The sequence below is a fragment of the Orbicella franksi genome, chromosome 5 (assembly GCF_964199315.1).
Source record: "Orbicella franksi chromosome 5, jaOrbFran1.1, whole genome shotgun sequence".
NCBI classification, from domain to species: domain Eukaryota; kingdom Metazoa; phylum Cnidaria; class Anthozoa; order Scleractinia; family Merulinidae; genus Orbicella; species Orbicella franksi.
In genome coordinates, this window is record NC_138149.1 from 14695963 (window position 1) to 14723626 (window position 27664).

The window sequence follows — 27664 nt, forward strand, 5'->3', positions numbered from 1 at the left end:
TTTATCTACTTGGAACTTAAATTGTACTGTGTGTTATAAGAAAACAAATCAGCTCCCATTAAATCTTTTTTGAACTGTTTTAGAAATTAGCCTTTCAGTTCGATCTAAAGTTTGAAAATACTTGATCTATTACTGGTGCTAATTTACTAGTGCATCTATAACGTATATGAAATCATTGATATCATTTACGCTATTGTTTCAGAGTAAATAATAGATTTATTTAATTCTCCATTTACTGAGCTTGCGTTTGCCATTCAGATTGAATGGAAAAGGACAAGCACCAGTGCATAATACACTATGCTGCATGTGATAAGGAGGAAGAACATCTTGTGTCTCCAAAGGACATCAGCTCTTGGCTGGCTTTGCTGGAAGCAGCCAAAGTTCGAAATCATCAGGCAGTTTTGGATGTCGCCAAAACAGTCAAAGAAAATCACATACCAAACATCACATACCACCGAAAATGTAGAAGTCTATTTACTATGAAAAGAGACTTAGAATCTATTAAGCGAAAAAGAGAAGAGTCAGTTGATGAAGACGCCAATCCCACAAAAAGGCAGTGTAGGAGAACATCCACTGAAGGGAGAGTATATAATCCTGTATGCATTTTCTGTAATAAGGTTAAATTCATGAAAAATCCAAAGTCAAGGGAGAAACTCATCCAGGCTGTAAAACTGAGGGCAGATACAACACTCCATCATTGTGCAATATTAAACAATGATGCAAGAATTCTTGCCATAACTAGCAGAGACATAGTGGCCACAGAAGCCCACTACCACGCTTCATGCTATAGAAGTTACACTAACATTAAAACCAAAAAACGTGATCATGTAGGTGATAAAGAAGTGGACAATTCTTCACAGGTAACTGAAATGCCATCATACGAAGTAGCTGAAGTAGAAGCATACACACAACTTTTTCATTACATCAGAAACGAGGTAATTTCATATAAGAAGGTCGTACCAGTTGCCCAGCTTGCGGAGAACCTGGAAGCGTTCATGTTAAGCAAGGGTGAAGCTCTCAAAACTGCCACAAAGAAGAACATCCGTAAAAGGCTTGAGTCAGAACTGGGAAATCCTATCCATATTTTCCCAAATGATTCTGGAAAGTTGCTGTTAGTTCCTGATAGCTTATTGTTTAAGGATGTTGTCCTTGATAATGATAATCTCTGTAAAGAGCTAGCAATCTGGAAGGTGAAGCTAACTGATGACAACAAGATAACAGACCAAGCTTCATCACAGATCCGGGAAGTTATAAGAAGAGATATGAAACCGACTGCCTGGCCTTGCAACCCGTCTGATCTGTCAAATGCTGTGGAAATGCCTACCCAGCTGCATTGTTTTCTAGTTGGACTGCTAACTGGAAACCCTCAGAATGAAAAGCCATCAGAGAGAGTGTCAAATCTCATCCAGTCATTTGGTCAAGACCTAATATTATGCTGTCACATGCGGTCAGCATAAGCTTCCCAAGCATGTGGTCCTTCCTTATGCTGTCAAAACATTAACTGGAAACACAGAGATAATCAGGATACTTAACAAGTCTGGCCACGGAATGTCATATACTCAGCTTGAGGAAAACGACACCACTTTGTGTCTACAAAAGCTGACATCAGGTCTGGATGAAAGAGTGTCACTTCCTGCCTCCATTAAGCCACACGTCTTCACAAACCTTGCCTGGGACAACTGTCATGGAATGCTTAATTACATCCCATAGGAACAGCTTCTTTAGAATCATATTTATTCTGTAACACTTGATTGTGTGATTTGTATTCTTTCATTACGTAACCAGTTCTGTTCAATACTTTGTAATTAGTCCTCAACCAATAGTTTTCTTTTCCTTTCTTTGATTGCAACACCTTGCGTTTGCATATTTAGGGTTTTTGGGGTGATACGTGTTGAGAGGTTTTTCTGTGTGTAGAAGCAGCAGGTTGAAGTGTAGTTACGAGCGAGGCTAGAAAGTGGCAGGAACACGTCTGGAAGCACATTTTCATTACTGAGAAGCCATCAGTAAACCATTCCTAAATTCACGACAAAGAGCCATTTGCCGGGGAACGTGAGTGCTAAATAGTTGGTCGAAGCAATCAAAGGACAAGCGTAAAGTTCTGTTGAAGCAATCGAAGGACAAGCGTGCGTAAAGTTCTGTCAAAGCCACTGAAGGACAAGCGTAAAGTTCTGTCGAAGCAATCGAAGGACAAGCATAAAGTTCTGTCGAAGCCGTCAAAGGACAAGCGTAAAGTTCTGTTAAAGTCGGCCATTGTAAACCGGACAGCTGAAGTAAATCAGAGAAGTCAAGTTGAAATATACCGGACTGAGTGAAGACGTAATCGGAAGAAGTAAGTTGAAAGGTGGGAGTAATAAACGGGAGTTTGAATTGGTTCGTTGTGTGTCATGTGTTGGTGGAACATTGTTGGGGTCAAGTTCATGGACAAGAACTTCAGACGCAAGGTGAACTGAACTGAACTATGGAAACGCCTTTTTTTTAAGGAATATTCTTGTAAATAGATTAAGTGTACTGTAATATTTAGCTTGTTTATTATATTCTTGTAAATAAATTAAGGTTAATTATTTAGCTCATTGTATTATTGTTAGTTACCCTATTTAAAGTATAATGTTATTTTAGTGTAATTGTTATAATAAATGCTTGTAGACTTAGGTAGTTGTTGCGTGTTTTCTCGGGTTCGTTTATGCTTAGTTTTTTTTTGTTAGAGAGAGCCCACCTTTGTGGCGTGGTTTCGTCACAACAACATAGACAGAATTGAGGAAACCTTGTCAGGCAAAGGAACATCCCACCGTGTCAATGGAATCGTTGTACAGCCTAGAGTCTTCGGTCCTGACCCACCACGAAAGATCTACCACGCATTGACAAAAGGAAACAGAGGACTTTGAGCACAGAACATCAACCCCAACTTGACGTATATGTCGCTGGCCCTTGTGTGGGACCGCGTCCTCTCAAAACCAAGGATGACTATGCTGGTGAAGCCAACAAAGCTGCGAGAAATGCAGAACAGAAAAACATGCTATGGATCCTTGCTAGGCAAGTCAATTCAGACATCCAAAAGGTGCCTAGTTGGACCGGATTTAACATCCAAACAAGGGATCAAGTTCAAGTAACACCAGATGTCGAACAGTGTTTGAGATCCTTAACCAGTCAGAGGAAATCAGGAAGAAACTTGATCTATCATCAATTGTCGTTGTCATGGATCAAGCACTTTACGCAAAAGCAGCGGAAATTGCATGGAAGCAAGACCAGTTTTCAAACATTGTTTTGTGAATTGGAACATTTTACACAATTTGCATTGCATTGGCTATCCTGGGGCAATGATTTGGAGATAGCGGTTTGAAGGACATCTTCAATGAATCACAGATAGTTGCTGAGGGCTCCATAAGTGGTGTCATTGATGGAAAGCATTACAACTGTGGCGTGCGGGCACACAAGTACCTGTATGAAGCACTGATGAGGTTAGCATGGACTGAGTTCATGAGAAGGCTTGAGAAAAGCGATCCCAATCATCGCATCACAGTGGCGTCTTTTCTTGAGCAGGTGGATACACTGGCTAATAATTTGAAGGAAGAGAGCTTAGACCAGCTGCTTCAATGCCCAGTCCTGCCTCAAGTGATGACTATGCGGAGAGAGTTCCTGAATCATCTTCGTCAAAGTAATGGTGAACTTTCAGCATTCTGGATGTCATATGTGGATATGGTAGAGGGAATAGTTCTTGGCCTGTTGCGAGCATCTCGTGAAGGTGACTGGGATATACATCTCCATTCCATACGAATGATGATCCCTTGGTGTTTCGCCTATGACAAGGTGAACTATTCACAATACCTGACCCCTCACTTTGCTCAGATGACAAATCTCGGTGACAAAAATCCTGAAGTACAGAAGGCATTCAAAAAAGGCAGTTCTTCCGTTCAGTTAGCCAGCAGCAATCCCTTTGGGAGGATTCCAGTTGACCAGACAGCTGAGGTCACAGTTAACCCAGATACCCAGAATCCTGGTGGAACCACACGCTTTAGCTTAAAACCTGCAACTGTTCAGCACTACTACCTCACAGCAGAATACTGAAGTGCATTTCTCGTGCAGCTAAGAAACATGGTACAAGGATCCAACTTGGAAACGCAGCATACAGAGCTTCAGTCATCAAGAATAAGGAGAGATGAGCTGGCGGTTTCGTCCATAGTTGACCTCATCCAAGGCTGGGTTAATCCATTTTCCGAGAGCCAAGAACTGATTAGCATTTCAACTGCAAAGAAAGCCCCCAGAGAGATTGCCACAGACCTGAAAACAGCACACGCAGTTGGTGAAAGATGTTACTCAAAGTTTAAAGACAAGAGGATGGAGAACACTCCTCAAATCAGAAAATTCCATGACCCTGTGAAGACCAACAAACTTAAGACATTCAGTGACATGAACAAGAAGAAACATGTGCAAACCAACGAGCTATCAATTAGTTTGAGAGCAGACAGGTCCTTGTTTGGAAGAATCATAGTTATTGCACAAGAACGAAGATTGCAGATGGATACCATCCTTTCACACCCTCTTGGACCACTTCCCTGGGCCTTGTCAACTCCAGATGGCCTTCTGAGAAAGACCAACGAGGCCTCCCTGGCATCACTGTTACAGAAAAATGTTCAGTTCTCTGAGGAAGTCCCTGTAAATTCTGCTGCAGTTATTGATGGCATGTCTCTGGTGCAAAGGCTAAAGGGAGATCAACTGACCTTTGGTGATGTCACTATGACTGTCCTGTCTATGACAATGAAAGAAGGGGTGTCGCATAACAGAATAGATGTCGTATTTGACACCTACAAGGAGCTATCCATTAAGAACAGTGAGCGGCAACTGCGAGGTGAAGAGTCAGGACACCAGCTTGTTAACATCACTAGCACACAGATAGTTAGGCAGTGGAGGAATTTCCTGACAAGAGTAAGCAATAAGACGAGCCTTATCACCTTCATCGTCAACAAGTGGAGAAAGGAAGCATGCAGACAGAAGTTGGAGGAGAAACTGTTGTATGCCAATGCTGGTGATACATGCTACAGAATCACTGCAGAAGGTAGTGAGGAGTTTCCAACACTGAAGTCTCAACAAGAAGAGGCAGATGGATGACTGCTCCACGCTTCCCATGCAGCTAATGAGGGCTTCAACTCTGTTCTTGTCTGTTCGGAGGACACTGATGTATTTATCATGTCCTTGGCATTTAGCAATGAGATAGGAACTTCCCTGTTCATGAACTGTGGAACTCGTACACGGACAAAGGTTATTGACATTACAATAGTTGCTGCCTCACTTGGTCCAGAAGTGTGCAAAGGTGTTCTCGGAATGCACGCATTCACTGGGTGCGATACTGTGAGCGCATTTGCAGGAAAGGGAAAGGCACAAGCATTGAAGCTATTAAAGAAGAACACAAGGAGCCGAGAAGCCTTAACAGAGCTGGGAAAAGAGTGGGGCCTATCTCCTGAATTAACAGATAAATTAGAGGAACTTACTTGTCTTCTTTACTCTAGTAACACGGTCACCAAGAAAGTCAATGAGCTGAGGTACCAGCTGTTTTGTTCAAGAAGAGGGGAGATAGAAAGCCACCAGCTTCCTCCTTGCAGAGATTGTCTTGTGAAGCATGCAAAGAGAGCAAATTATCAGGTTGCCATATGGAAACGGTGTTTAGAGAAAGACCCACAAGTTCCGACTCCTGTTGGACAGGGATGGAAGATTGAGCATGAAGATGGTGTTGCCAAGTTAGTTGTTGACTGGATGGACGTAAAAGCAGCACCAGAGGCCATACTTGAGCTATTAGCGTGTAACTGCACTAAAAAGTGCGTCACCCCTAAATGTCTGTGTCACAAATGGCCTAAGATACACTGATATGTGCAGGCTTGCTGAATGTGAGAACCAAGGTTCTGTTCAAGAGATCGAGAGTGCTGATGATGACAATCAAGTGAGCAGTGATGAGGAATATTAAACTGAACGCTAAAGAAGTTTCTGTGAATTCTCACAAGTACTCTCTATGTATGCTTTCTATGTATGCCAACTGGTAAATATAGAAATTAGGTCAAGTGACTCATTTACTTAATGATATTCTTAACTATACCCACGTTAAAGAACATCAGAAACATTAAAAAGAGCAGGTTGAATTGAAGTGGATTGGAGTGCCTCGTAGTACAGTCTTACAATTGTCTGTCATGTAAAAATGCCATTTTAAAGGCCCTGGTCACATGTCCAGTGATGTAAACGACAGGATAAACAACACAAAAATATAAAAATCATATTTGTAAAGCAATGTTGAGTAAGTGTTTTTGCAGATTTTGATGGACATTTAAAGCTAATGAACACACATATGTCAAACCAACTTCAGCCTCGTTTCCATGCCAAAGTCGTGCTCTGGTCATGTGACTAATGAAATGAACCATTTGTAATTAAAAATGAATGTGTGAAACAATGGTACTGTTGTGTATGTGTTCTGTTCATTTTGGTGGACATCTGAAGCTACTAAGCACAAAACAAGCTTCAGCCTCATTCCCGTGCCTGAGTCACACTTTAAAGAGCACTGTTATCTACTAGTTACCATAGAATCATTGCTATCATGCTTTTCCCTACCATTTATGGTCTAATCTACTTGAAAACCACCATAAACCTTATTCACCCCGGATGATACCAACCAGCCCTACTGGCTCACGGACTATGTAGCCTGTGAGCAGGCTCGTCCGAATTCTTTAGTTTCGCGCTCATTGGCCCACTTTGCTTACCGAATATATTTTTCCGTCCTCGCCGGGAGCCTGTTCGCAGGCTAGCTCTTGTGTGGAAATTGTTAATTAACATGACTAGTTGGATGACTGGGTGGCTAAAAGCAAATTAAAGTTATAGTATTGAGTACAGCAACTATTATCTGTACTCAACAACACAAATGGAACCAAATCGAACGTTCGATTAATCCAAGTTAATCGGTTCGGTAATTTCACCGCCAAGATAAGACGCGAATATTGCGTGACAAAGCCATCAAATTCATGATATTCCTGATGGTGTTATTACAACACAAAATAGTTTTCTTTATATTTGTGTGCACAACCTTTAAGCACCTCAAACCTTTTACCACCCAAGAAAATGAGGCTGGGACTCTTATCGTAACAGAAAGTTTAGTTTGTGTTGAGCTCTTACTCTTCTCCATTTGTAAATTGCGTGCAAGTATGAGCAAGAAGAGTATCAGTTGGCCAAGCTGGAGTTTGAATTTTTAGCTGAATGTGCATGCGAACACTAACATAAACAATGTAGTGGCGATCTATTATAAACAATCAATAAGCATCTTTTTTTAAGTTTCGGTTCTTTGGGAAAGTTTAGTGGTGCTTGATACTATCTAAAAGTGAGTCGGTTGCAAGTCACTAAGTCACTAAGTTTTGCTACAACAAACGGATCAGAGTAGAACAGTGAAACTTCATGCGAGATCGAGTGAAAACTACAAGATTTTGGAATTTCCTGCCACGTCCTGATTGATAGAAACTATCAAAGATACCGCATTTTCAATGTTTGCGAAAAATTTACATGTCAATTTGGCCATTGTCAATTTAATAACACACTTGACCACTTCTATGCTTTCAAACTCAATGAGTTCATTCAGTCCTCCGGGATACAGCTGAAACGATCGGCCTCTGTATTACCGACTCAGAGATTCAACTCATTTGATTAGTTTTCGGAAAAGTTGTTAGTATAAATATTATCGGGAGAGATGGAATTGCAGCTGAAGAAACACTCAACCGAAGAACACGTTCGTTTTCTGGGTGAAAATGCGTTTGAGAAACTGACGACTTGATTGAAGTTTTCAAAAGTAAGCCAAATATCACGTGCAACTTCTTCGACCACCCACTCGTTCAGATCATTGTCTCATAGACCTTTCTTTCTCACAAAGCTAAACCCTGTTGATGGAGGAGACTTTCCTGATTCCGATTTCCGCACCATAAACTTCATTCATGCCCAAACGGATCGAAAGCATGCAAGACCGCAAGAGGTCAGTCATCGCGGCATGGACAAAGCAAACACATACGGTATGATTTTCTAGCTCAAGTAGCTAGGTATAAGGCCTACTACTACTGGGTTTGCCCAAGTTTCTGTGTTTCTGTTTCTACTGATATGTATGTTAAAACTAAGGTATACTAAACTCTGACTAAACTCGCCGGAAGGTGCATAAATTTTCCCGCCTATATGTTACATCAACGTAGCTGTGAACGTGCGGTCTACTTCAGTTTATATTTTGACTGTAGTGACTGAGGCTGGAATTAATTCAAATTTAGAAGGACAAATTGTGTTAAGTGGCGGACGTATAAACATGTTTTTCGTTGTAAGGTTGTTTGAAGTTTCGTAGGTGTATATTTGTCTTATCTGCTTTCCCGCCTAAAAAACAGTAACTTCTTGCAATGTAGCCAGGCATCTCCAAGCACGACTTTGTCACCACGCCAAAACGTCTCTGAGTCTAGCCCTGTAAATTTTTTCCTATTCTAAACATATCGTTAAGCTATGTTTTAATGTACAATTTGATTATTGCTGACCCCATTTCGCTCACACAGGTAAGGTGACACATTTTACATATATAGTTTAATTTTATGACTTCAGTAAAATGTAGGGTTATGTTGTGCTATTAAGATACATGTACTAACTTAAAATCCAGTGGCAGTATTAATGATCAACAGCCACCGGTAGTAACGAAAAACTACTGTTACAATATACGCCTCTTCCGGTTGATTGTTATTCGTATTGATTGTGCAATGACGATATATCGAGTTACGTGTGATCCGAATAAAGTTCTCATATCATCCTGCACATGGTCGTGTACACAACCTGATACATGGTGTCAGAAGTAAAACTACCCCCATACTAGTGAATACGCCTCTATAGGCCGACCATTGCTGTTACTACGAGTATTACACTCATTTCAAGGAACACAGTCGCTCTACACGATGCCAGAGACAGAACCGTCGACGAGTGCCCCACGTGCGCTTACATTTACGTCGAATTTCCTGATTCCTTCGCCGATGAACGTCAAGGGCGATGCAGTGAACAATTGGGAATTCTTTCGGCAACAGTGGACAGACTACGAAGTCGCCACAAGCCTCGACAAGCAAGAACAGAAGATTCGTCTGGCTACATTTCGTTCCGTAATGGGCAAGGAATGTCTGCAGATATTTCTAAACCTGAAACTCAGCCCCGAGGAGCGAGACGACATAAGCGAATGCATTAAGGCGTTAGAGTTGTATTTCAAACCGAAGAGAAATGTAGTCTACGAGCGCTACCAATTCAACATGTGCACACAGAACCTCGAAGAGCCCGTGGATAGTTTCATTAACCGATTGCGAAAGGCCGCATCCACGTGTGAATTCGGAATGCTGACAGACGAGCTGATCAGAGACAGATTGGTTATTGGTCTACAGGATCATTCAACAAAACTGCGTCTCCTGAAAGAAGAAACTCTAGATCTCAACAAGGCCCTCAACATTTGTAGGTCAAGCGAAGCTGCAAGCCACCAGCTAAAAGCCATGAAGATAGACGAAAAAAAGCCACAGAGGAGGTCCGTGTTGTTCGAGAACGCAATTCACGTGATCACAAGAAACGTGATCCCAAGAAACGTGATCCCAAGAAACGTCAAGATCAAGCGCCAATGCGAAAAGAGTGGCAGTGCTTTAATTGTGGAGGAAAACAGAGACACAACCTCGAAAATTGTCCGGCTTACGGCCATGAATGCAAAGCATGCAAGAAGCCCAACCACTTCGCGTCAGTATGCAGATCAGCTCCTAGACGACAAGTTAAACAAATAGCCGAGGAAACCGATGATGAACAGGAAACAGACTCCGATGAATTCTTATACCAAGTCGAAGAAGTTTCGTCAGTGCAAGCCAAAGGGAAACAGCTCTTCGCCTCGCTCAAATTCTACGACGCTAACGCTCGTTACAAGACAAAATTGGATTGTCAGTTGGACACAGGAGCGACGTGCAATGTTCTAACTCATCACGACCTGTCAGTCATCAGCCAGAACGGAAATCCGGCTCTCCAAACAAGCAAGGTCACACTCCGTTTGTTTAATGGCTCGGTGATGAAACCACTTGGAGAAGTGAAACTCAACGTTCTCAAAGAAAACAAGCAACGGCACGAGCTCAAGTTTCAAGTTGTAGAAGGAAACAGCAAGCCGTTATTGTCCGCAGAAACTTGTGAAATGCTAGGACTACTAAAAATAAACTGTGAGCCGACAACGTTAGTTAACACTATTCAAGAAACCAAACCACTGCTCACCAAAGAAAAGGTCCTCACTGACTTTAAAGACGTGTTTGAAGGCCTCGGACACATTGGCAAAGCAAGTTTCACAGTTGACCCAGAAGTCACGCCAGTGCATCACGCACCCAGACGCATTGCAGTCACGCTACACAAAGAAGTCAAAGCAAAACTAGAAGAGCTTGAGAAGAACAACATCCTAGTAAAGGAAACTGAACCCACTGATTGGATCAGCAGTATGGTCGTCGTTGCCAAGCCCGGCAAAATCAGAATATGTCTAGATCCCAAGGACCTTAACGGAGCAGTAAAACGGCCAAAATACCAACCTTAGAAGAAGTCCTTCCACGGCTAAGCAACGCCAAAGTCTTCACAACGCTAGATGCAAAGGATGGATTTTGGACGAAACAAGCAGCAAAATGACCACCTTTTGGACGCCCATGGGCCGGTACCGCTACCTCCGCATGCCGTTTGGCATCTGTGCCGCACCGGAGGAATTTGAATGCAAACTACATGAGCACCTTGGTGACTTGGAGGGCGTAGAAGTGCTACGAGACGACATTCTGGTGATAGGGTCTGGTGATACTCTGGAGGAAGCCAATGCAGACCACGACAAAAACTTGCTTCAACTTCTGAAAAGAGCTCGCAAGGTTAATCTGAAGTTTAACAGCAAGAAGCTGAACCTCCGAAAGCCAGAAGTCAAGTACATGGGTCATGTCCTCTCCAGGGAAGGGCTCAAACCAGACCCAGATAAAGTGCAAGCTGTCAGCGAAATGCCCAAGCCCACCTGCAAACAGGAAACACTCAGTCTTCTTGGCTTTGTAAACTATCTCGCCAAGTTCCTTCCCCGGTTGTCAGAGATTGCCCAACCAATACGAGAACTGACCAAGAAGGATGCGAGGTTCATTTGGTCCAGACAGCACAATGAAGCCTTTGAGCAGATCAGAAAACTAGTGACAAGACACCCAGTGCTCAAGTACTACAACATGAATGCCGAGGTAACCCTACAGTGTGATGCCAGCGAGAAGGGCCTCGGAGCTACATTGTTGCAAAACGGACAACCAGTTGCGTTCGCCTCTAGAACACTCTCACAAGTAGAGCAACGGTATGCACAGATAGAAAAGGAGTGCCTGGCCATCGTCTTTGGCTGTTCCAAATTCAGCCAGTACATTACAAGAAGAGGGAAAATCACTGTTGAGACTGACCACAAGCCGCTACAACCCATCTTTAAGAAGTCTCTCCTAGCAGCCCCAAGCAGACTACAGAGAATGCTCCTGCGACTTCAAAGGTACAACTTAGAAGTGACGTACAAACCAGGATCCCAAATGTATGTAGCAGACCACCTGTCAAGAGCTTATCTCAAGAATCAAGACGATCAGCCTCACGACGACTTTCAGGTGTTCGCTCTAGAACTTCAAGAAATTAACCCATTGGATACAGTCAAGATCACCAGTGAAAGATTAGCACAACTCCAAAAAGCCACAGAACACGATCCTGTAATGCAGACACTCAAGAGCACCATACTCGTGGGATGGCCTGACACAAGAGAACAAGTTCCTATATCCATCCGAGAGTACTGGAATTTCAGAGAAGATCTCACACTGCACAATGGCATACTCTTTAAAAGCCAGCGCATTATCATTCCTCGTGCGTTGAGAACTGAGGTGATATCACGGCTACACGCCAGTCATCTTGGAATAGAAGCATGCCTGAGAAAAGCAAGAGATCGAGTCTACTGGCCAGCCATGAACAGTGACATCAAAGAAGCAGTAGCGAAGTGTGACGTGTGTGCCGAGTATCAAGCGAGTAACCCTCAACAGCCACTGCAGACTCACAAGATTCCAGACAGGCCTTGGAGTCGACTAGCCGCAGATTTGTTTACGCTTCACTCTAAGGACTATATAGTCCTTGTAGATTATTACTCCGACTTTGTCGAAGTCAGCCCTCTCAAGCAGACCACCTCGTCAGCCATAATCAAGTTCATGAGAGTACAGTTCAGTCGATACGGTATTCCGGATATCTTGGTTTCCGACAATGGACCACAGTTCGCCAGCAGAGAGTTTGCCGAGTTCGCAAAACAGTGGGAGTTTCAACATGTCACCTCATCTCCTTACCACCCAAAGTCCAACGGAAAGGCAGAATCAGCAGTCAAAGCTGTCAAAAGTCTCTTCAAGAAGGCCCTGAAAGATGACAAAGACCCCTGGCTAAGTTTGTTGTCCTACAGAAATACCCCTACAGCTGAAATACAGTCAAGCCCAGTCCAGCGGCTGATGTCAAGAAGAACAAAGACACTAGTTCCCATAGCAACCAACCTGCTGTATCCTGAAGTCCCTGAAGGAGTGCCAGACAAAATCCAGCAGAAACGTCAGAAAGCCAAGAGCTACCATGATAGAAATGTCAAAGTGTTACCAGACCTCGACATTGGTCAGGAGGTACGCATTGCTCCACTCCACAGAGGCAAGTCTTGGGAAGCGGGAACCTGTCTACAGAAGCTTTCTGATAGATCCTACCTGGTAGAAGCCAACGGAGAAGTGTTGCGGCGAAATAGACAAGCAATCAAGCCAACTCCAGAAGCACTACCAGCATCAGAGGATGACCCCGAAACAGCCCTGTCACCGCCCACAGACTCTCTGTCCAGCACAGCCAGTCCTGTGCCCAGTCCACCAGCACTAAGATCGAGTTCTAGGACTATCAAACCACCCGTGAGATTCCAGGACTACGTGTGTTAAGGACATGGACCATAGTTCTCATACCTTTATAGTACAGTTACAGTTTCAGAACAATGAACAATAAGATGCTATTAGAGAGAAAGTTTAGTTTTTTATGCGTTGATAAAAGGGGAGATGTTACAATATACGCCTCTTCCGGTTGATTGTTATTCGTAGTGATTGTGCAATGACGATATATCGAGTTACGTGTGATCCGAATAAAGTTCTCATATCATCCTGCACATGGTCGTGTACACAACCTGATACAACTACGACTACTCATTTCTTGTCATGCTGCTTCGTTGTCAATGTTCAACCTCCATGAACATCTGTGCCCATAGAGGAACTGATACATTATTGTTTCATTCAAAGACATCTGTTCATCTAGAATCTTTAACAAGAAAATACTGCTAAATATGCTTGGAGGACTGAATTGTAGACACAAAGAAACGGAAACTATACAGCTTGTTTTCATTGTTCATATTGGGCATGTTATAAACATGCACATTTGCATGTGCTCTGGATTCTACTACGTTAAAGGTTGAGAAGTTGAAATCCAGCAGAAGCCATTGTTTTGTCAAGGCAAGATTTACATGCTTGCCTCTTGACAATTTCCAGGCTGAGGTTGTCCCTTGTGGCAGCCTTGCTTGAGCAACCGCATGGGTTCTTGATTTCTCATTTGACCTGGCTCACATGATGGAAAATATTCCTACTAACAAAATTCAAATTCAGTTCTCTTTTTCAAAACTATCCTCTCCGATTCCAAAAATATGAACAGCAACACCACCTGGAATCAACAAGCAGTAAACCTCCAGTTCAGTGCTCCAAGAGTGGAAAGAATAATGAAAAAAAGCATACAAAGAAAGAATCATATATTAAAATAAAAAAAAAAACTCAATAATTGTTTTGCAAAGTAGTTCAGCTTCAGCCAAAGTAATAAAAAAAACTTAAATTGAGTTTGAAAATGAAATTAGAGCAAGAAGCAAATAGCAAATGGTTATTTTTTATGGAAGAAAACTAAACTGACTTTCAGATATACCAAAAAGCATGACAATAAATCAACATTTGCAAGCAATAGAAAAGGACAATATTCTAGGGGGCGGTACCTTTGGAACAGGTGTAAAGGGTGATATCAATGCTAAAATGTTTGTTTCAAGTCCTTTCATATGAAAAGTCTAAGATCATTAATGAAAGTATTGTTCGTTCCTACTTCTCACTCTATTACTGTTTACTTTTTGGAGTTAGCTTAGATCCAGATCCAATTATAATTAAACCAATTTATTGAATGTGATCAAGAAATTATAACACTAAGCAGACAACTATTTTAGGAAGCTAACATCTGCAAAATGTTAGACAATTGCTCGCCAGAGCACATAATCTTGATAAATTTCAGCCATCTATTTGATTCGCACACTCCCCGAAATTTAGGCTACGACTTAGACAATAAAGAAAATGCCAGTGGCAGATCTGCATTAAAGAGTTGATTATTTGAAAATTGAGCTTCTTAGTTGACTTGTTTGCATCCAGCTAATATGACATTACAGCTGTCATCACTTTTTACATTTTATTCCTTTTTAGCCTACACTGTATCACACATTCAACATCCTTCTCATAGCATGAAACAAACGACACCCTCAAAATTGACCAATCACAACCCATCAGCATGACCTTAAATTGTGGCCAATTTTGATTGAGTGATATGAAACAAATAAGGTCTGCATCAGTTGTGATTGGCTCATTTCAAGAGCATGCCTAAAGACAATGTTGAAAGATGTGCACAATGCATGTAACTCTGAATGAGACCATGCAAACATCATTATTAGTTAACAACTGTTGACTTGAACCTTGATCTTCACCTTTTCAAAATGAGTGTATTCTTGACTGGTTAAACTTTCAGATAATCAATTCATTGATGCACTCTTGGAGTCTGTTATTGAGATTTTAGAAAATCACATCATGTCATTTTTTGTTATAGTTAAAAAAACGATTTATGATTTGTTATTCTTCTAACTTACTTTAGAAATGGAAAACCGTTTTATCATGGCTGCTCTTCCACATGTTCTTGGGGAGAAGAAGTCAGCCAAACACCAGCCAGGTGTTAACTTTTGGAAAATTGTGCCGGTAAGATTACTTTTATCAGCTATGGTCAATGATTCCCAGAATTGAGAATGACATATTTCAAGTTATTGAAAGCTGTAGTGATGCTTAATATTTTAGTATAAATATTTAATACACGCAGCAGAATTAAGGTGGCTAAACAGTTTTCACGCACGCTTAGCATTGCAAAAAACAAACATGCCGTCAATATAGTGATCATTTTATTTACTCAACACCCGCACTATCTGTGCTATTTTTCTCTATAATTGAACGCAGTGTATTGATGGCTGTAGACTTTTTTTCAAGGATATGTTAGAAAAGGTAATGATGCAGAGAACCCAGCAATTCTCAGCTTTGTTACCGAAAGAACCCAGTTAAATGCAGCGCATGCCCAGTTGCTCGAAAAATTGAGACTGATTGCTTTTGCAGAAACTTGCCGATTTCTAAGAATCCAGTCGTTAGAATTTCAAGAAGTTTGGCAAAAAAAATAGATCGGAAACCACATGAATGATCTATCACAAAAAATCTGAATTTTGACATGGGGAATTTTTAATAATACAGAGCATGCAGTGAAAATGATTTACAGTAAATTACGAAAATTGTCTATGTCAAAATTTTATTAGAACGGTGTCGACAGAAGGGATTTAATGTCAATTCGTGGTGGGCAAATGATGAAAAAAATCTAACGACTGGATTTTTTTAAATAAACAAAAACCATTTTTTTAAGCCTTGTTTTTAACCAGCCCCATTGCCATGGCAAGAGCACACAACTTAGCCAAAATGCAAGAATAAACCGTTCTGTGGTTCACCTTGACTCTTACAAAAAATGGGCGCCATAGGAGTAATAGTTTAAAAGCAATGGTGAATTAGGCATAGCCACTTGAAAACTGTGTTCGGCCACCTTAAAAGAACTCAGGAAACAATAACCTGCATAACTGGTGGTTTCAGTGGGCTTTTGTGGACTGGAATGAATGGCAGAGACAAAACCAGGATAAGAATGGTGGTTTCTCCCTATTTCTTGTCCACCATTCTTCGCAAGGCTTTGACTTTGCTGCTTGTTTCACGCCATAAAAGCCCACCGAAAACCGTCCTGGAGTATGCTCCCTTATAGTAATATGGGCTATATTGGTATGTGCGGCCCCAAAGGGTATGGTTTTTCAGCTGTTTTTTGGTCATAAATAGGGTATTGATCTTGCCCATTTTGGTAATGAATAGGAATGGTTTTTGCACTCTAGTCTTCAATTGGGTGTGTTTTTTTAGAAGAAGCTTCTTTTTTATCATTATCGATAAGACCATGAGTAAAAGTCCTTCACAGTGCCTTTAATGTCGGTCTCAACTAGGTAACTACGGCAGGCCTAAAACAGGATGTTGTTTAAATGATCAGGTCATAAATAAGGTATCGAACTTTAACCAAGTGTTAGCACTGTAGTGGATGAATATCGGCCCAAGGTCTTGACACTACGGACCAAGTGCAGACTGACTTGGGAATTTTTTGTTGTACAAACACTTCTATAGCCATGCTTCAATCCTGTCAGAGTTTTCAGATTGATTTGTTTTGTCTTGTACATGCCTGGATTATGTGGTAGCTTTACAGCTAATTTTTTTTATCTACAGCCCTTGCAGTCGTATATGATTAATTCATTTAGTACCAATATTTTATTGCCACAATACTTTAATTAATGATAATATTTTCACACTTTTTTTAAACATGGTAAAAGCAAGTTCAGAATAGCACGATACTTTTGTACACTACAAAATTTTAATTCAAGAAATACCTATTTGGAAATGTTTGGTTTGTTATAGAATGATTCTGAAGTGGATGCCAATGGAGAGGTTGAGGTGACAACAGCACCTCGCCTTATTTCAACTGGGGGATATTTCAATGACATCCAGTCATTGATGCTAGCAGCGGAAGGCATGGTCGTGTGCAAATTTAAGAAATTTGATATTGTAAATGCCATTTTAAGCCTAATAGGCAGCTACTTCTTATTTAATGCTGATTACCCAAAGGGCCCAGGTGGCCAAAGCAAAAAACACATATCTATTTTTAGAGAAAATTTTATTGTCAAATTTTACAAAGCAGAATAGACCTGCACAGCTTCCGATTGGTGTGCAAACAGTAGTAATGGAGCTTAAGTAATGCATCATCTTACTGTAACATAAGTATTATCCTACTGTAACAAATTACGGAGATTCATCAGTTTTCCAAGGATAAGCATTTTTGTCAAAGTATATCTCTTCAGTTCCCTGCCCCCAGGTGGGGATTGGGTCAGGTTTCAGACTATATTGTTCTAGTTTAAAACACTGTATTATTTTTGAAGGGTGATTATTAAAGGAAGTTGCAACAAAAAAATATCTGTCAATATGATCTATTTTATGTTGTCATTTCAACTTATCAAAAACAGTTATTACTACTGATACATTTGGGATTAAAATAGCAAATTTGTTTAACCGATTTTTTGTTGTTGTTAAATTGACAAGAAGTAACTAAAAAAAAGGGTTCTCTCAGATGCACCCTGGATACCTTTTTAATTAGTCAAATGAACCAATTTGTGTGGTTACAAAACTAAAAAAGAATAGTCATTTTAACCAAAGGTAATGGTTGTTCCAACTTATAATAAACAGGTTAAAACTACTAATTTTAATTGGTTAAAATGACATGAAAAGTGGCGGCAAAGCAACTAAAAAAAATGGTTGAGACAAAACAATCAATTGTTATTATGATTATAATAATGATAATAATAATGTTTTTTTGGCACATTTACAAAACTCAATGCGCTTACATTACTATAAAAAATAAATTAGTTAAATCCTATAAAATATTTCTAATAACAGTAATAAATAAAATAAATGAAATAATTAAAATACAGATCCTCATAAAATAAAATAAATCAAAAGTAAGATTTCCGAAACGGGAATGTTTTGAGGGCAGATATCAAAGATGAAAGAGATGTACTTTTAACAGAATCTGGTAGACTGTTCCATAATATAGGTGCGGAGAAAGAAAAGGCACGTTCACCGTATGTCACAGAGTTCACATTAGGGACAGTGAAAAGAAGTTTAGAGGATGAGCGTAGGCTCCTTTGCAGGTGGTATTGTTGTAGGAGGGACGACAAGTAGGCTGGACAAAGTCCATGGATAATCTTAAAAGTGATGAGCAGAAGTTTGAATATAATCCGTGATTCAACAGGTAGCCAGTGTAATTCTCGAAGGGCAGGTTTGATGTGGTCGTATTGCTTGATTCCAGTGATAAGGCCTGCGGCAGTGTTTTGCACTCTGAAGTTTATCCAGATCCTGTTTTGGGAGACCATAAAGGATACTATTACAGTAGTCCATACGGGATATTACAAGCACATTAACTAACAGTCATAATAATTAGTTGTTTCAAACTAAGAGGAACCAGTTAATTCAAACCATTTTAAACAGTGATAACAACCCAAAAAAAGGGTTCTCTCAGATGCATTTGGCAACATTTTTAAATGGTTATTTTAACTAGTCAGTTTTTACAGTGTATCTCTGCAACTTTGAAACCACATTTGAGGCAAACTTTGTCTCCAGGGTTCAATTTAGATCCACATGAGACACAAAACTCTGCCATTTTAGATGCGCCAAAATGGCGGGAAAACCGCTGATGCTGGTAGACTGCTGGCACAAGGAACACCTGAGAAAATATTTTTTTTCGGATTTGCAAAATAGTTTTCTGGATTTAGCGACAATTCTTGGATTTGCAAACTTGTTTGGGATTTGCAAAATAATATTTGTGGATTCAATAATTTTATGAAGATTTGTAATAGTTTTGAGATTTGATAAACTCTTCAGCGATGATTTCCAAAAAACATTACAATTTGAAATATTTTTTCAGATCTCGTAAATATTTTGGGATTGTCCCTTATTGGCTTCTGTACTAACCTGCTAGAAACGAAAACAGTAGTAGGCAAGTGCCTGTGACCAGATAATCAAAAGGAACGTGGAAGAGTCTTCTTGCATTTGATTTCCTTGGTATTTGGACTTTAACTATGGTAGAAAAGTCATGTTTAGCTCACCTTCTGTAAGATATTACATTCAAATATTAAGCACTGGTGTATTCAAAATCCTACACGATAACCTAGTTTAACACTTGCTTGGTGAAAACTGGCTCATAATACAGAACCAACCACTACTCAGAGAAATCTTTAAAGATCCACCAATCATATCTTTCAAGAAAGGAAAATCCTTGAAAGATATGCTTGTTAGAACGAAAATATAAAAGGTTCTCAAATGTTTCACACCGGTATAGATTGTGCGGCCTGTCACCCCTGCCATCAATTACCGTTTACGTTTTCCAGACAGAACCCTATTCTACCCGTGAAACCACTAATTAGCAGATCAAAATATTCTACTGTTCATGTATATACCTTGAACATGAGAGTCTACTCAAAATACACACAATACACAACATATTTCCTCATATTTAAGAGGAATAAACACATATGCTGTATACTACTACATGACTCTACATTTCCAAAAAACATGTTACAAAGCCTAAATTTTTCACAAACAAACCTTTTCAAAAACAGAACTCAGCTTAACAACAAACAGGATTGAACCTACAGCAACCTGATTGGATGGCGAGGACCAATCGGAATGCAATCGATCCTACTTACAGACGTGTGTGGATATAAAAACCCAAATTGATCCAAAGCATGGCGGATAGGAAAAGAGTTCAGTTGACCTCTTCCATTCCACCTCATATAGCAACTGACGAGAATCGTAAGATTAGAAACCGCGGTCTTGCTTGAAACAGATTCTCTGATCTCAAGAGAAAATGAAGGATAAACTTAACGAGTTGCTCTCCCAAAGCATCCTGAGCCCATTGAACGACAAAGGTTACGAAGAATTCGAAGCCTCAAATGACAAGGACTTAGAGTTGTACGGTGGCCGAGAACTGCCATTAAAAATATTCAAATTTGTAGGAAATATTTTTGTTATTTATTTTTTTAATTTTGATTTATTACTTATTTTCTTTTTAAAATAAAAGCAAGTGAAAGTAAAATGTAAAATAGAAATGAAATGAAACCCAGATAACTGAAATCAAATCAAAATTAAATTAATTGCCCAGCCAAGCGCTGCCACTCGTGTGTTGTTTTTTTCGGTCCGAAAAAAAAAATTGTTTGTGGCCAAACGCTGCCACATGGCTGAGGGCTGCCAAACAAAGCCAGAATGCTTTGCAGGATTATGGCAAGCTGTTTGTAGCAAAATTTAATCCTTGCAATATATGTTTAATCCTTTAAATAATGGTTTTATTTAAAGATGTAAATAGGCATTCAATCCAATAGTAAATAAAACTTTTGGTTCTATTCAATCTTTAATTTTCATGATTCAATCTAATACCTGGAATACTGATTCAATCCAATACCTGGAATATTGATTCAATCCAATACCTGGAATATTGATTCAATCTAATACCTGGAATATTGATTCAATCCAATAGCTGGAATATTGATTCAATCCAATACCTGCAATATTGAGTAACTGAGCACTAGAGAGCACTGAAAACATGGCGGGCGAAGGAGAACTAGATTTAGAAGTTGAGTTTCCCAAGTGTCTTGAAAACATCTTGGATAAAACGGAAATAATTTTTGAGAATTTTGACTCAGAAGTTGCAGAAGCACATGCTTGATCAAACCATTAGTCTGCTTAGGTAAATGAGGCATTGCTACAACCGAGACACAGGGGACACGGAAAATTTAGATTCCATTACTGCCGCTTTTGTAGATGTAAATTAACCAATTTTTATGTGACAGACATATTTGTTTATCTAAAGCTAACTTTTTGTGGCAAATAACATAAACTGTGGCAAATTTTCCCACCACAGTCATTGGTCTTTGGTATTGTGCATATTTCTGCTGTCCAATCATTACTGGCACACTAAACTTTGAACTGTAAACAAAATTTTTGCTGTGCCACATACACAGTCAAACATGTTTCTCATAAAAACTGCTTGTGTAAACCTGGCTTTATGTTATTTTTGAAATAAGAATTACATTTTACAAGACAGTAATCATTGAACATTGGGATGTGTTTTAAGTTTTTCAATGTTGTTGTCCAAAGTTTGGTTCTCATGTTTTGTATTATTTAACCTGCATGTGGTATTTCTTTCCTAAAAACAATGTTTTTCTTGATATTCTATGACAAACATTGCACCAGTTTGTTGTGAATATTGTGGCGTACCCAGAGCTCGAGGCTAACACTACTGCCAACTAGCCACACATTTCAGTTTTGAATGGTAGATTTTGCACTTTCGCTAGCCATTGTGACAATCATGATGGAATGTAGCATTGGTCTACTGGATGAAAGTAAAATTGAGAATTATCCTGACAAAGTAAAACTGAAAAGAGATAACAACTAATGAAAACAAGGAAACCATGAGTGGATTTCATGAAAATAATTGCCTTAATAAGCATATGATAAATATTTATTAATATCTATTAAATAACTATTATTAAGATGTAGAATATTTCCAATTGTTTCTGGCTGAGGAGGGATACATTCTACTCGTCCATTGGTACCAATGGTACGATTGGTACCAATGGAATAGCACTCAATCCATTGCAATTCCATTGGTGAAGCGCATGTCATCATAAAGACTTAGAATATTTCTGATGGCTTCAGGCTGAGTAGGGGTCCATTCTACTTGTCCATTGGTACCAATGGTACGATTGGTACCAATGGAATAGCACTCAATCCATTGGTATTCCATTGGTGAAGCGCATGTCATTATAAAGACTTAGAATATTTCTGATGGCTTCAGGTTGAGTAGGGGTCCATTCTACTCGTCCACTGGTACCAATGGTACAATTGGTATCAATGGAATTGCACTTATTCGATTGGTGTTCCATTGGTGAAATGCATCTCATTATAAAGTCATAGAATATTTCCAATTGTTTCTGGCTGAGTAGGGGTGCATTCTACTTGTCCATTGGTACCAATGATACGATTGGTACCAATGGAATAACACTCAATCATTGGTATTCCATTGGTGAAGCGCATGTCAGTATAAAGACGAAGAATATTTTTTGCATATTCTTCATTCTTAAAGCATTCGAGCCCAAACACACGCTAAATACAATTTATATTCTTTGTTCTTAAAGCGTACAAGCCCAAACACACACTAAATACTATGTATATTCTTCATTATTAAAGCGAGCCCAAACACATGCTAAATACAATTTATATTCTTCGTTCTTATGCCATTTGTGTTTGCATAAAGTGTGGGAGCCCAAAAGGGAAGCCGGTCGTTTCGCCTACAGGATGATTCGCCTACAAGTTGATTCACCTACACTTAAGACGATTCGCCTACACGTTCTGAGATGTTTCGCCTACACTGAAGTCGATTTGCCTACAAGCCAATACCATCAAAAAGTAAATTAGTAGAGGAGAATTATCACATTTAGCGACTACAGTTTCACTCGCCTCATACAGTTCGTTTGCTTATCTGAATGCAAATTGTGACCTTTGTGTGTGACATGTGATATGTTTTCATTGTCAAGGGAACCCATTTACCCAGATTTACCCAGCCCACACACATGTATTATGCAATTGTCAGTGGCCCAAGTCTAACGTTCACAAGTTCTACAGCCTCTTGGAAGATGTCTCTTCCCATTTGACTTGACTCCCTTAAGGGATGTAGCCTTTCCAACACAAATGACTGCACTGAATCATGTTGTCCCAGATCAATTTCTTCAACTACAACATTGTTATCAATGTCCAATGGAAAATTGTTTCCATTCTATCCAAGACCTCTGCAAGAAACTTAGGAAACCCAACTTCTACATCTAGTTCCCCTTTACCTGCCATGTTTTCAGTGTTCTCTAGTGCTCAGTTACTCTTATTGCTGTTGGCCACGCTCAGCCCAGGAAGATTGCATCAATATTTGATGTATTGGATTGCATCAATATTTGAGGTATTGAATTGAATCAATATTGCAGGTATTGGATTGAATCAATATTGCAGGTATTGGATTGAATCATGGAAATTAAAAGATTGAATAGAACCAGAAATTTTTTTTACGATTGGATTGAATGCCTATTTACATCTTTAAATAAAACCATTATTTAAAGGATTAAACATAGATTGCAAAGATTAAATTTTGCTACAAATGGCTTCCGATAATTGAACCAAAAATTTTATTCACAATTGGATTGAATGCCTGTAATTTGTAAAGTCAAAGTCAGGAAACCAATCCTTTGAAATACCACCTATTACTGAGGTGCTGATGCTTGATCTCATTACCAAGATCCCTTCAAGTAAGGCGATTGGATGTGACGGCCTTAGTGCGAAGGTTCTTAAGTTAGCGGCTTCTGTTCTGGTCCACCCCCTTTGTCGCCTTATGAATCTTTACATCTCTACTGGATGTTTTCCATCGACATGGAAAACTGCTCAAGTCACTCCCTTGGTCAAAAATGGCTCTCGTGAAAACACAAGCAACTATCGACCAATTTCTGTATTACCTGTTCTTTTGAAGATACTTGAACGACAAGTTGCAACATCTCTCTTCAAACACCTACACAGCTGTGATTTGCTATACAGCCTCCAGTCAGCTTTTCGACCAAATCATTCCACAGAAACGGCGCTGATTAAATTAACTGACGAACTGCTCTTTAATATGGATAATGATATGGTTACTGGCTTAGCTTTTGACGATTTTAGAAAGGCTTTCGATGTAATAAATCACAAGCTTTTACTTAAGAAGCTATCTATTTATGGGGCCAACGATTTATCATTAAAGTGGTTTGGGTCATATCTCACTGGAAGAAAACAATATGTGCGTGTAAATGGCTGCTGTTCCACCAGTAAGCAGTTGTTACAAGGAGTGCCTCAAGGATCAATCTTAGGACCCATTCTCTTCTTATTGTTTGTAAATGACATGCCTTTAAGTATACGTGATTCAACACTGGATGTTTATGCTGATGATACAACTCTATCAAAATGCTCTAGCTGGGAAAATGTTCCTCATATGACACAGGCTCTCAATCAAGATCTCAAACGTTTAGATGAGTGGTTGGCACGAAACTCTCAGAAAACGAAGTCCATGCTTCTTCTTCTTCTTCCTGGGCGACTCACCTCCTTCAATTCTGAAGATTCTAGTGACAGGCAAACGTAACAGGGTGGTACATGCTGGTAACAGGCAAACGTTTGCAGAACCTTGTCACCTCTACCTCAGTAGATATTAACTTGAATGGAAGTAATATTGAACATGTTACTGATTTCAAACTTCTTGGGGTAACGTTAGATCAGGATCTTTCATTTAATCGCCAGATTGAGGAGTTATGCAAAAAGTTGGTGAAACGTATTGGACTCCTTCATCACATAAGTCCTTATTTGAAACGCAATCAACGAGACATATACTACTCTACGATCATTAAACCTGAAATGCTTTACGATAGCACGATTTGGACTTCTTGCAGTAAAGAAAATCTTTTGAAAGTCCTGCGTCTTCAAAAACGTGCGGCTAGAATTATCCTCGATGCCGAAAGAACAGCACCTTCTGTCGGCTTATTTAACACCTTAAAGTGGGTTCCCTTTTATGCTGAATCGTATATAAATCGATGCACTCTAACCTACAAAAGGCTGAATGGCAAAACCCCGGAATATATAGATGATTTACTTATCAGAAACTCTGACACTCATAATAGATCAACCCGTTTTTGTAATATAAACTTAATGTGCCCGTGATTTAAGAGAATTACTGAAGGGGGTCGAGCGTTTGCTGTGCAAGCCACAAAAGAATGGAACAAATTAAGTGTGGACATCAAACAGAGTACCAGTGTAAAAAATCAAGTGCTCCCTTTTTAAAATAATTTTAGATAATCAAATTCTTAGCAAACTATTCCTGTAAATTTTTTTAAAATTTGTAAATAATCACATTTTATAAATATTTTACAATGTAGGCTTAATTATTTTATTTCAATTATTTTTAATATTGTTACGATTGTACTATTTCTTTCTTTTTCTAAAATTTTAATTTTTGAGGGCCATTAGGTTATCAGTTTTAATACTGTCAAATGTTACCCTCGTAAAATAAAGTCTTACCTACCTACCTACCTACCCACCATGCCTATTTACATCTTTGAATAAAACCATTATTTAAAGGATTAAACATGTATCATGAACTTTTTGATGGTAGTGCTGAGGTACTTTACTGTGCTGGTAACCTGTCACAGATGGCAATTGACAAGCTTGTCTCAGGCCACAAACGTAATGTCTTCTGTGACATTGTTGGGCTCAAAAGTCTTAACACTGATTAAGTATGTTTCTACTACTAAGTTAGGTACCGGTATTCACCTTTTCAGAAAAAGGTAAAGAGAAAAGCACATGTAGTGTTGTCACATTCCAAAAAGTTGTTTGCTGTTCTGTTGTTGTACACAAGTATTTTAGAAGTTTTGATATTTTAGGCTCAGAGATCTTAACACTATTAGCGGTAAATTAGGTGCAAAATTGTTTCCATTTACCAAAACAGGTTTTTCACTAAGGAAATATCTTTTCAGAAAAATGTTAAAAGAAATGTTGTTGTTATATTCTAGAAAGTGGGTTGCTGTTCTGTTATTATACAAAGATATTTCAGGAATTATCCTGCCCACTTCCCACACCAAAGTGCATTTTGCTGTGGACCTCCTTCCTTTGACATATGCATTACCCTTTCCTGAATATCAAATGATCTTCCACATGTAAGATGATTTTAGGAATAGTCTAGCTGTATTTCTCTGTTAGTTTTCTTGTGACTGCACAGGCGTTCTATCATTTTGCATTTCAGATTCCAGAAATACTGTTGAACAGCCTTAAATATTTCAGACATCATGAGGAGAGCTCTGGAGTTTAAGAGGTTTTGTAAACTAAAACTCAGTTACATATTAAAAACAGTTAAACACGGAGGGTTTTTGAAGTCCATACTATTTAAATGTAGTATTATTTCAGTCTTCCAAATGTGAACATGCATGCTTTTAAATGTTATTCCTTTTCCAAGAACTAAGCATGGTGTAACTTCTTAATCTACACCAGGACAGGATTAGCCAGTTGACCAATTATTGCTAAACATGTGAACATAAGCTAAGGCAGGGGTTGTACTAATGCTTTTGGTGTTTACATTGGACATAAAACCTGTCATCCCGTGCTTGCGACAAGTGCAACCCTTTAGTCAAGACCAGACATAACTATGTCCAAAGGACCTAAAGATCAAAAAAGTGGATGCCCTGCTTCGAAGCAGGTCATATCTTGTCTAATGGCCATAAAATAACAATTGTTTGTTTTTCTTCTGTCGCAACGTCAATCAAATCTGAAATACTGGCAAAAATTGGATTTTCACAATTCTGCGAAGATAACATGTGTGCACAGCTAGCTACAGCTATCGGTTCAAAATTTTTGTCACTGGTTTTCCCTACAAACGTTTTATCTGGTCCTTATGGCAAATTTCAAACCATACCAATTTACAAATTTGCACTATTCACCTGATTATTCTCAGTATGGGGATGGCTTGTTTTCACCCTTTAGCTCGCAGATTTTTTCCCAAGACTTGCAGCCTTTGACCTCACAGCCGTCTTTTGACCGGGCTTTTGAACATCGCCAGCCAATCCAGCCATCACCAGCTCCTTCAGCTGCCTCAGGAGAAGCAAAAAAAGTCCAACAAAAGGAAGAGATGAAAAAATTCCATTGCGGCTTTGGGCTGACAATATTGAAAAAGTAGAAAGCAAAGATAGCTGCAAAGCCTGGGAGGAAATCTCCAAGGCACAAGGCCTAAAATACACCGTCAACCAGTGCCAGCGCAAAGTTAAGCACTCAAAGAACCAGTACAAAGAAAAGAAGGACTGAAATTGTCGGCAAAGCGGAGGAAATTTATGCAAAAGTCCTCATCGCAACATAATTGATTCTGTCCTTGACTGCTGTGATATCATCACATGTAACAACATGGAGCGAGCTGGTACACAGGCTTCAGAAAACAGTGGAAGCTCAGAAAATAGTCCAGAAACAAGTGCTGCTGAAGCGCCGAGCAGTTCCAGTTCAGCTGGTTGCACCGCCCCAACAGCCACTGTTAGTTCAGTGGCAAGAAGACGCGAAAGGAAAAAGTGAAGGGTCAAAAGCAGCCTGCTCACGTGCATGACAGCGACAGCGAAGATGATACAATTGGTGAGGTCACCAAAAAGCTTGCCACTGAAGAGGAACAAATGGTTAGTGTTACGGAGTGGATGCAAGATTTGCAAGCACAGCAAAAACAGTGAATAAGGAGAAAGCACGCACACAGCATGGTAGCTACACATTCGCACGGTTCTAACATGACACGCTTATCGTGCGTATATGCAAAAGAAAACAATTGCTTTCAAGTAATGTGCTTATGGCCATTGTTTGCATTTGGCTAACACGGTAGAGCTTTGTATTTTAACACGGTAGATTGACACGGTTACTTCTTTGTATTTTAACACGGTAGATCGACATGGTTATTTCTTTGTTTTTTAACACGTTAGACTCGTTAACACGGTAGATTTCTTAATTTGCATGCAACTTACCAGATTACATCGCCAGGAAAAATTGTTTTTGGCCAGCTCTTTCTATTGCTGTTCTTACATAAATATTTCTCCAGCTTTTTGTAC

The 27664-nt window shown here is 39.6% G+C and overlaps 1 protein-coding gene and 2 pseudogenes across 1 annotated transcript; all 3 read left to right on the forward strand.

The window, feature by feature from the left end:
- The first annotated feature begins 3164 nt into the window (after positions 1-3164).
- LOC145488381 (uncharacterized) lies at positions 3165-5074 on the forward strand (annotated as a pseudogene).
- A 17-nt stretch (positions 5075-5091) lies between these two features.
- LOC145488384 (uncharacterized) lies at positions 5092-6067 on the forward strand. The gene has a single exon (XM_081467240.1). It carries the CDS (start codon positions 5182-5184, stop codon positions 5854-5856), a length of 675 nt encoding a protein of 224 aa, XP_081323366.1. The 5' UTR covers positions 5092-5181; the 3' UTR covers positions 5857-6067.
- An 8920-nt stretch (positions 6068-14987) lies between these two features.
- On the forward strand, positions 14988-17184 carry LOC145487793 (uncharacterized; annotated as a pseudogene).
- Positions 17185-27664: the final 10480 nt, after the last annotated feature.

What these genes read in the sequence shown, in the direction of transcription:
- LOC145488384 (XM_081467240.1), top strand. Translation starts at nt 5,182, where the DNA reads ATGTCCTTGGCATTTAGCAATGAGATAGGAACTTCCCTGTTCATGAAC.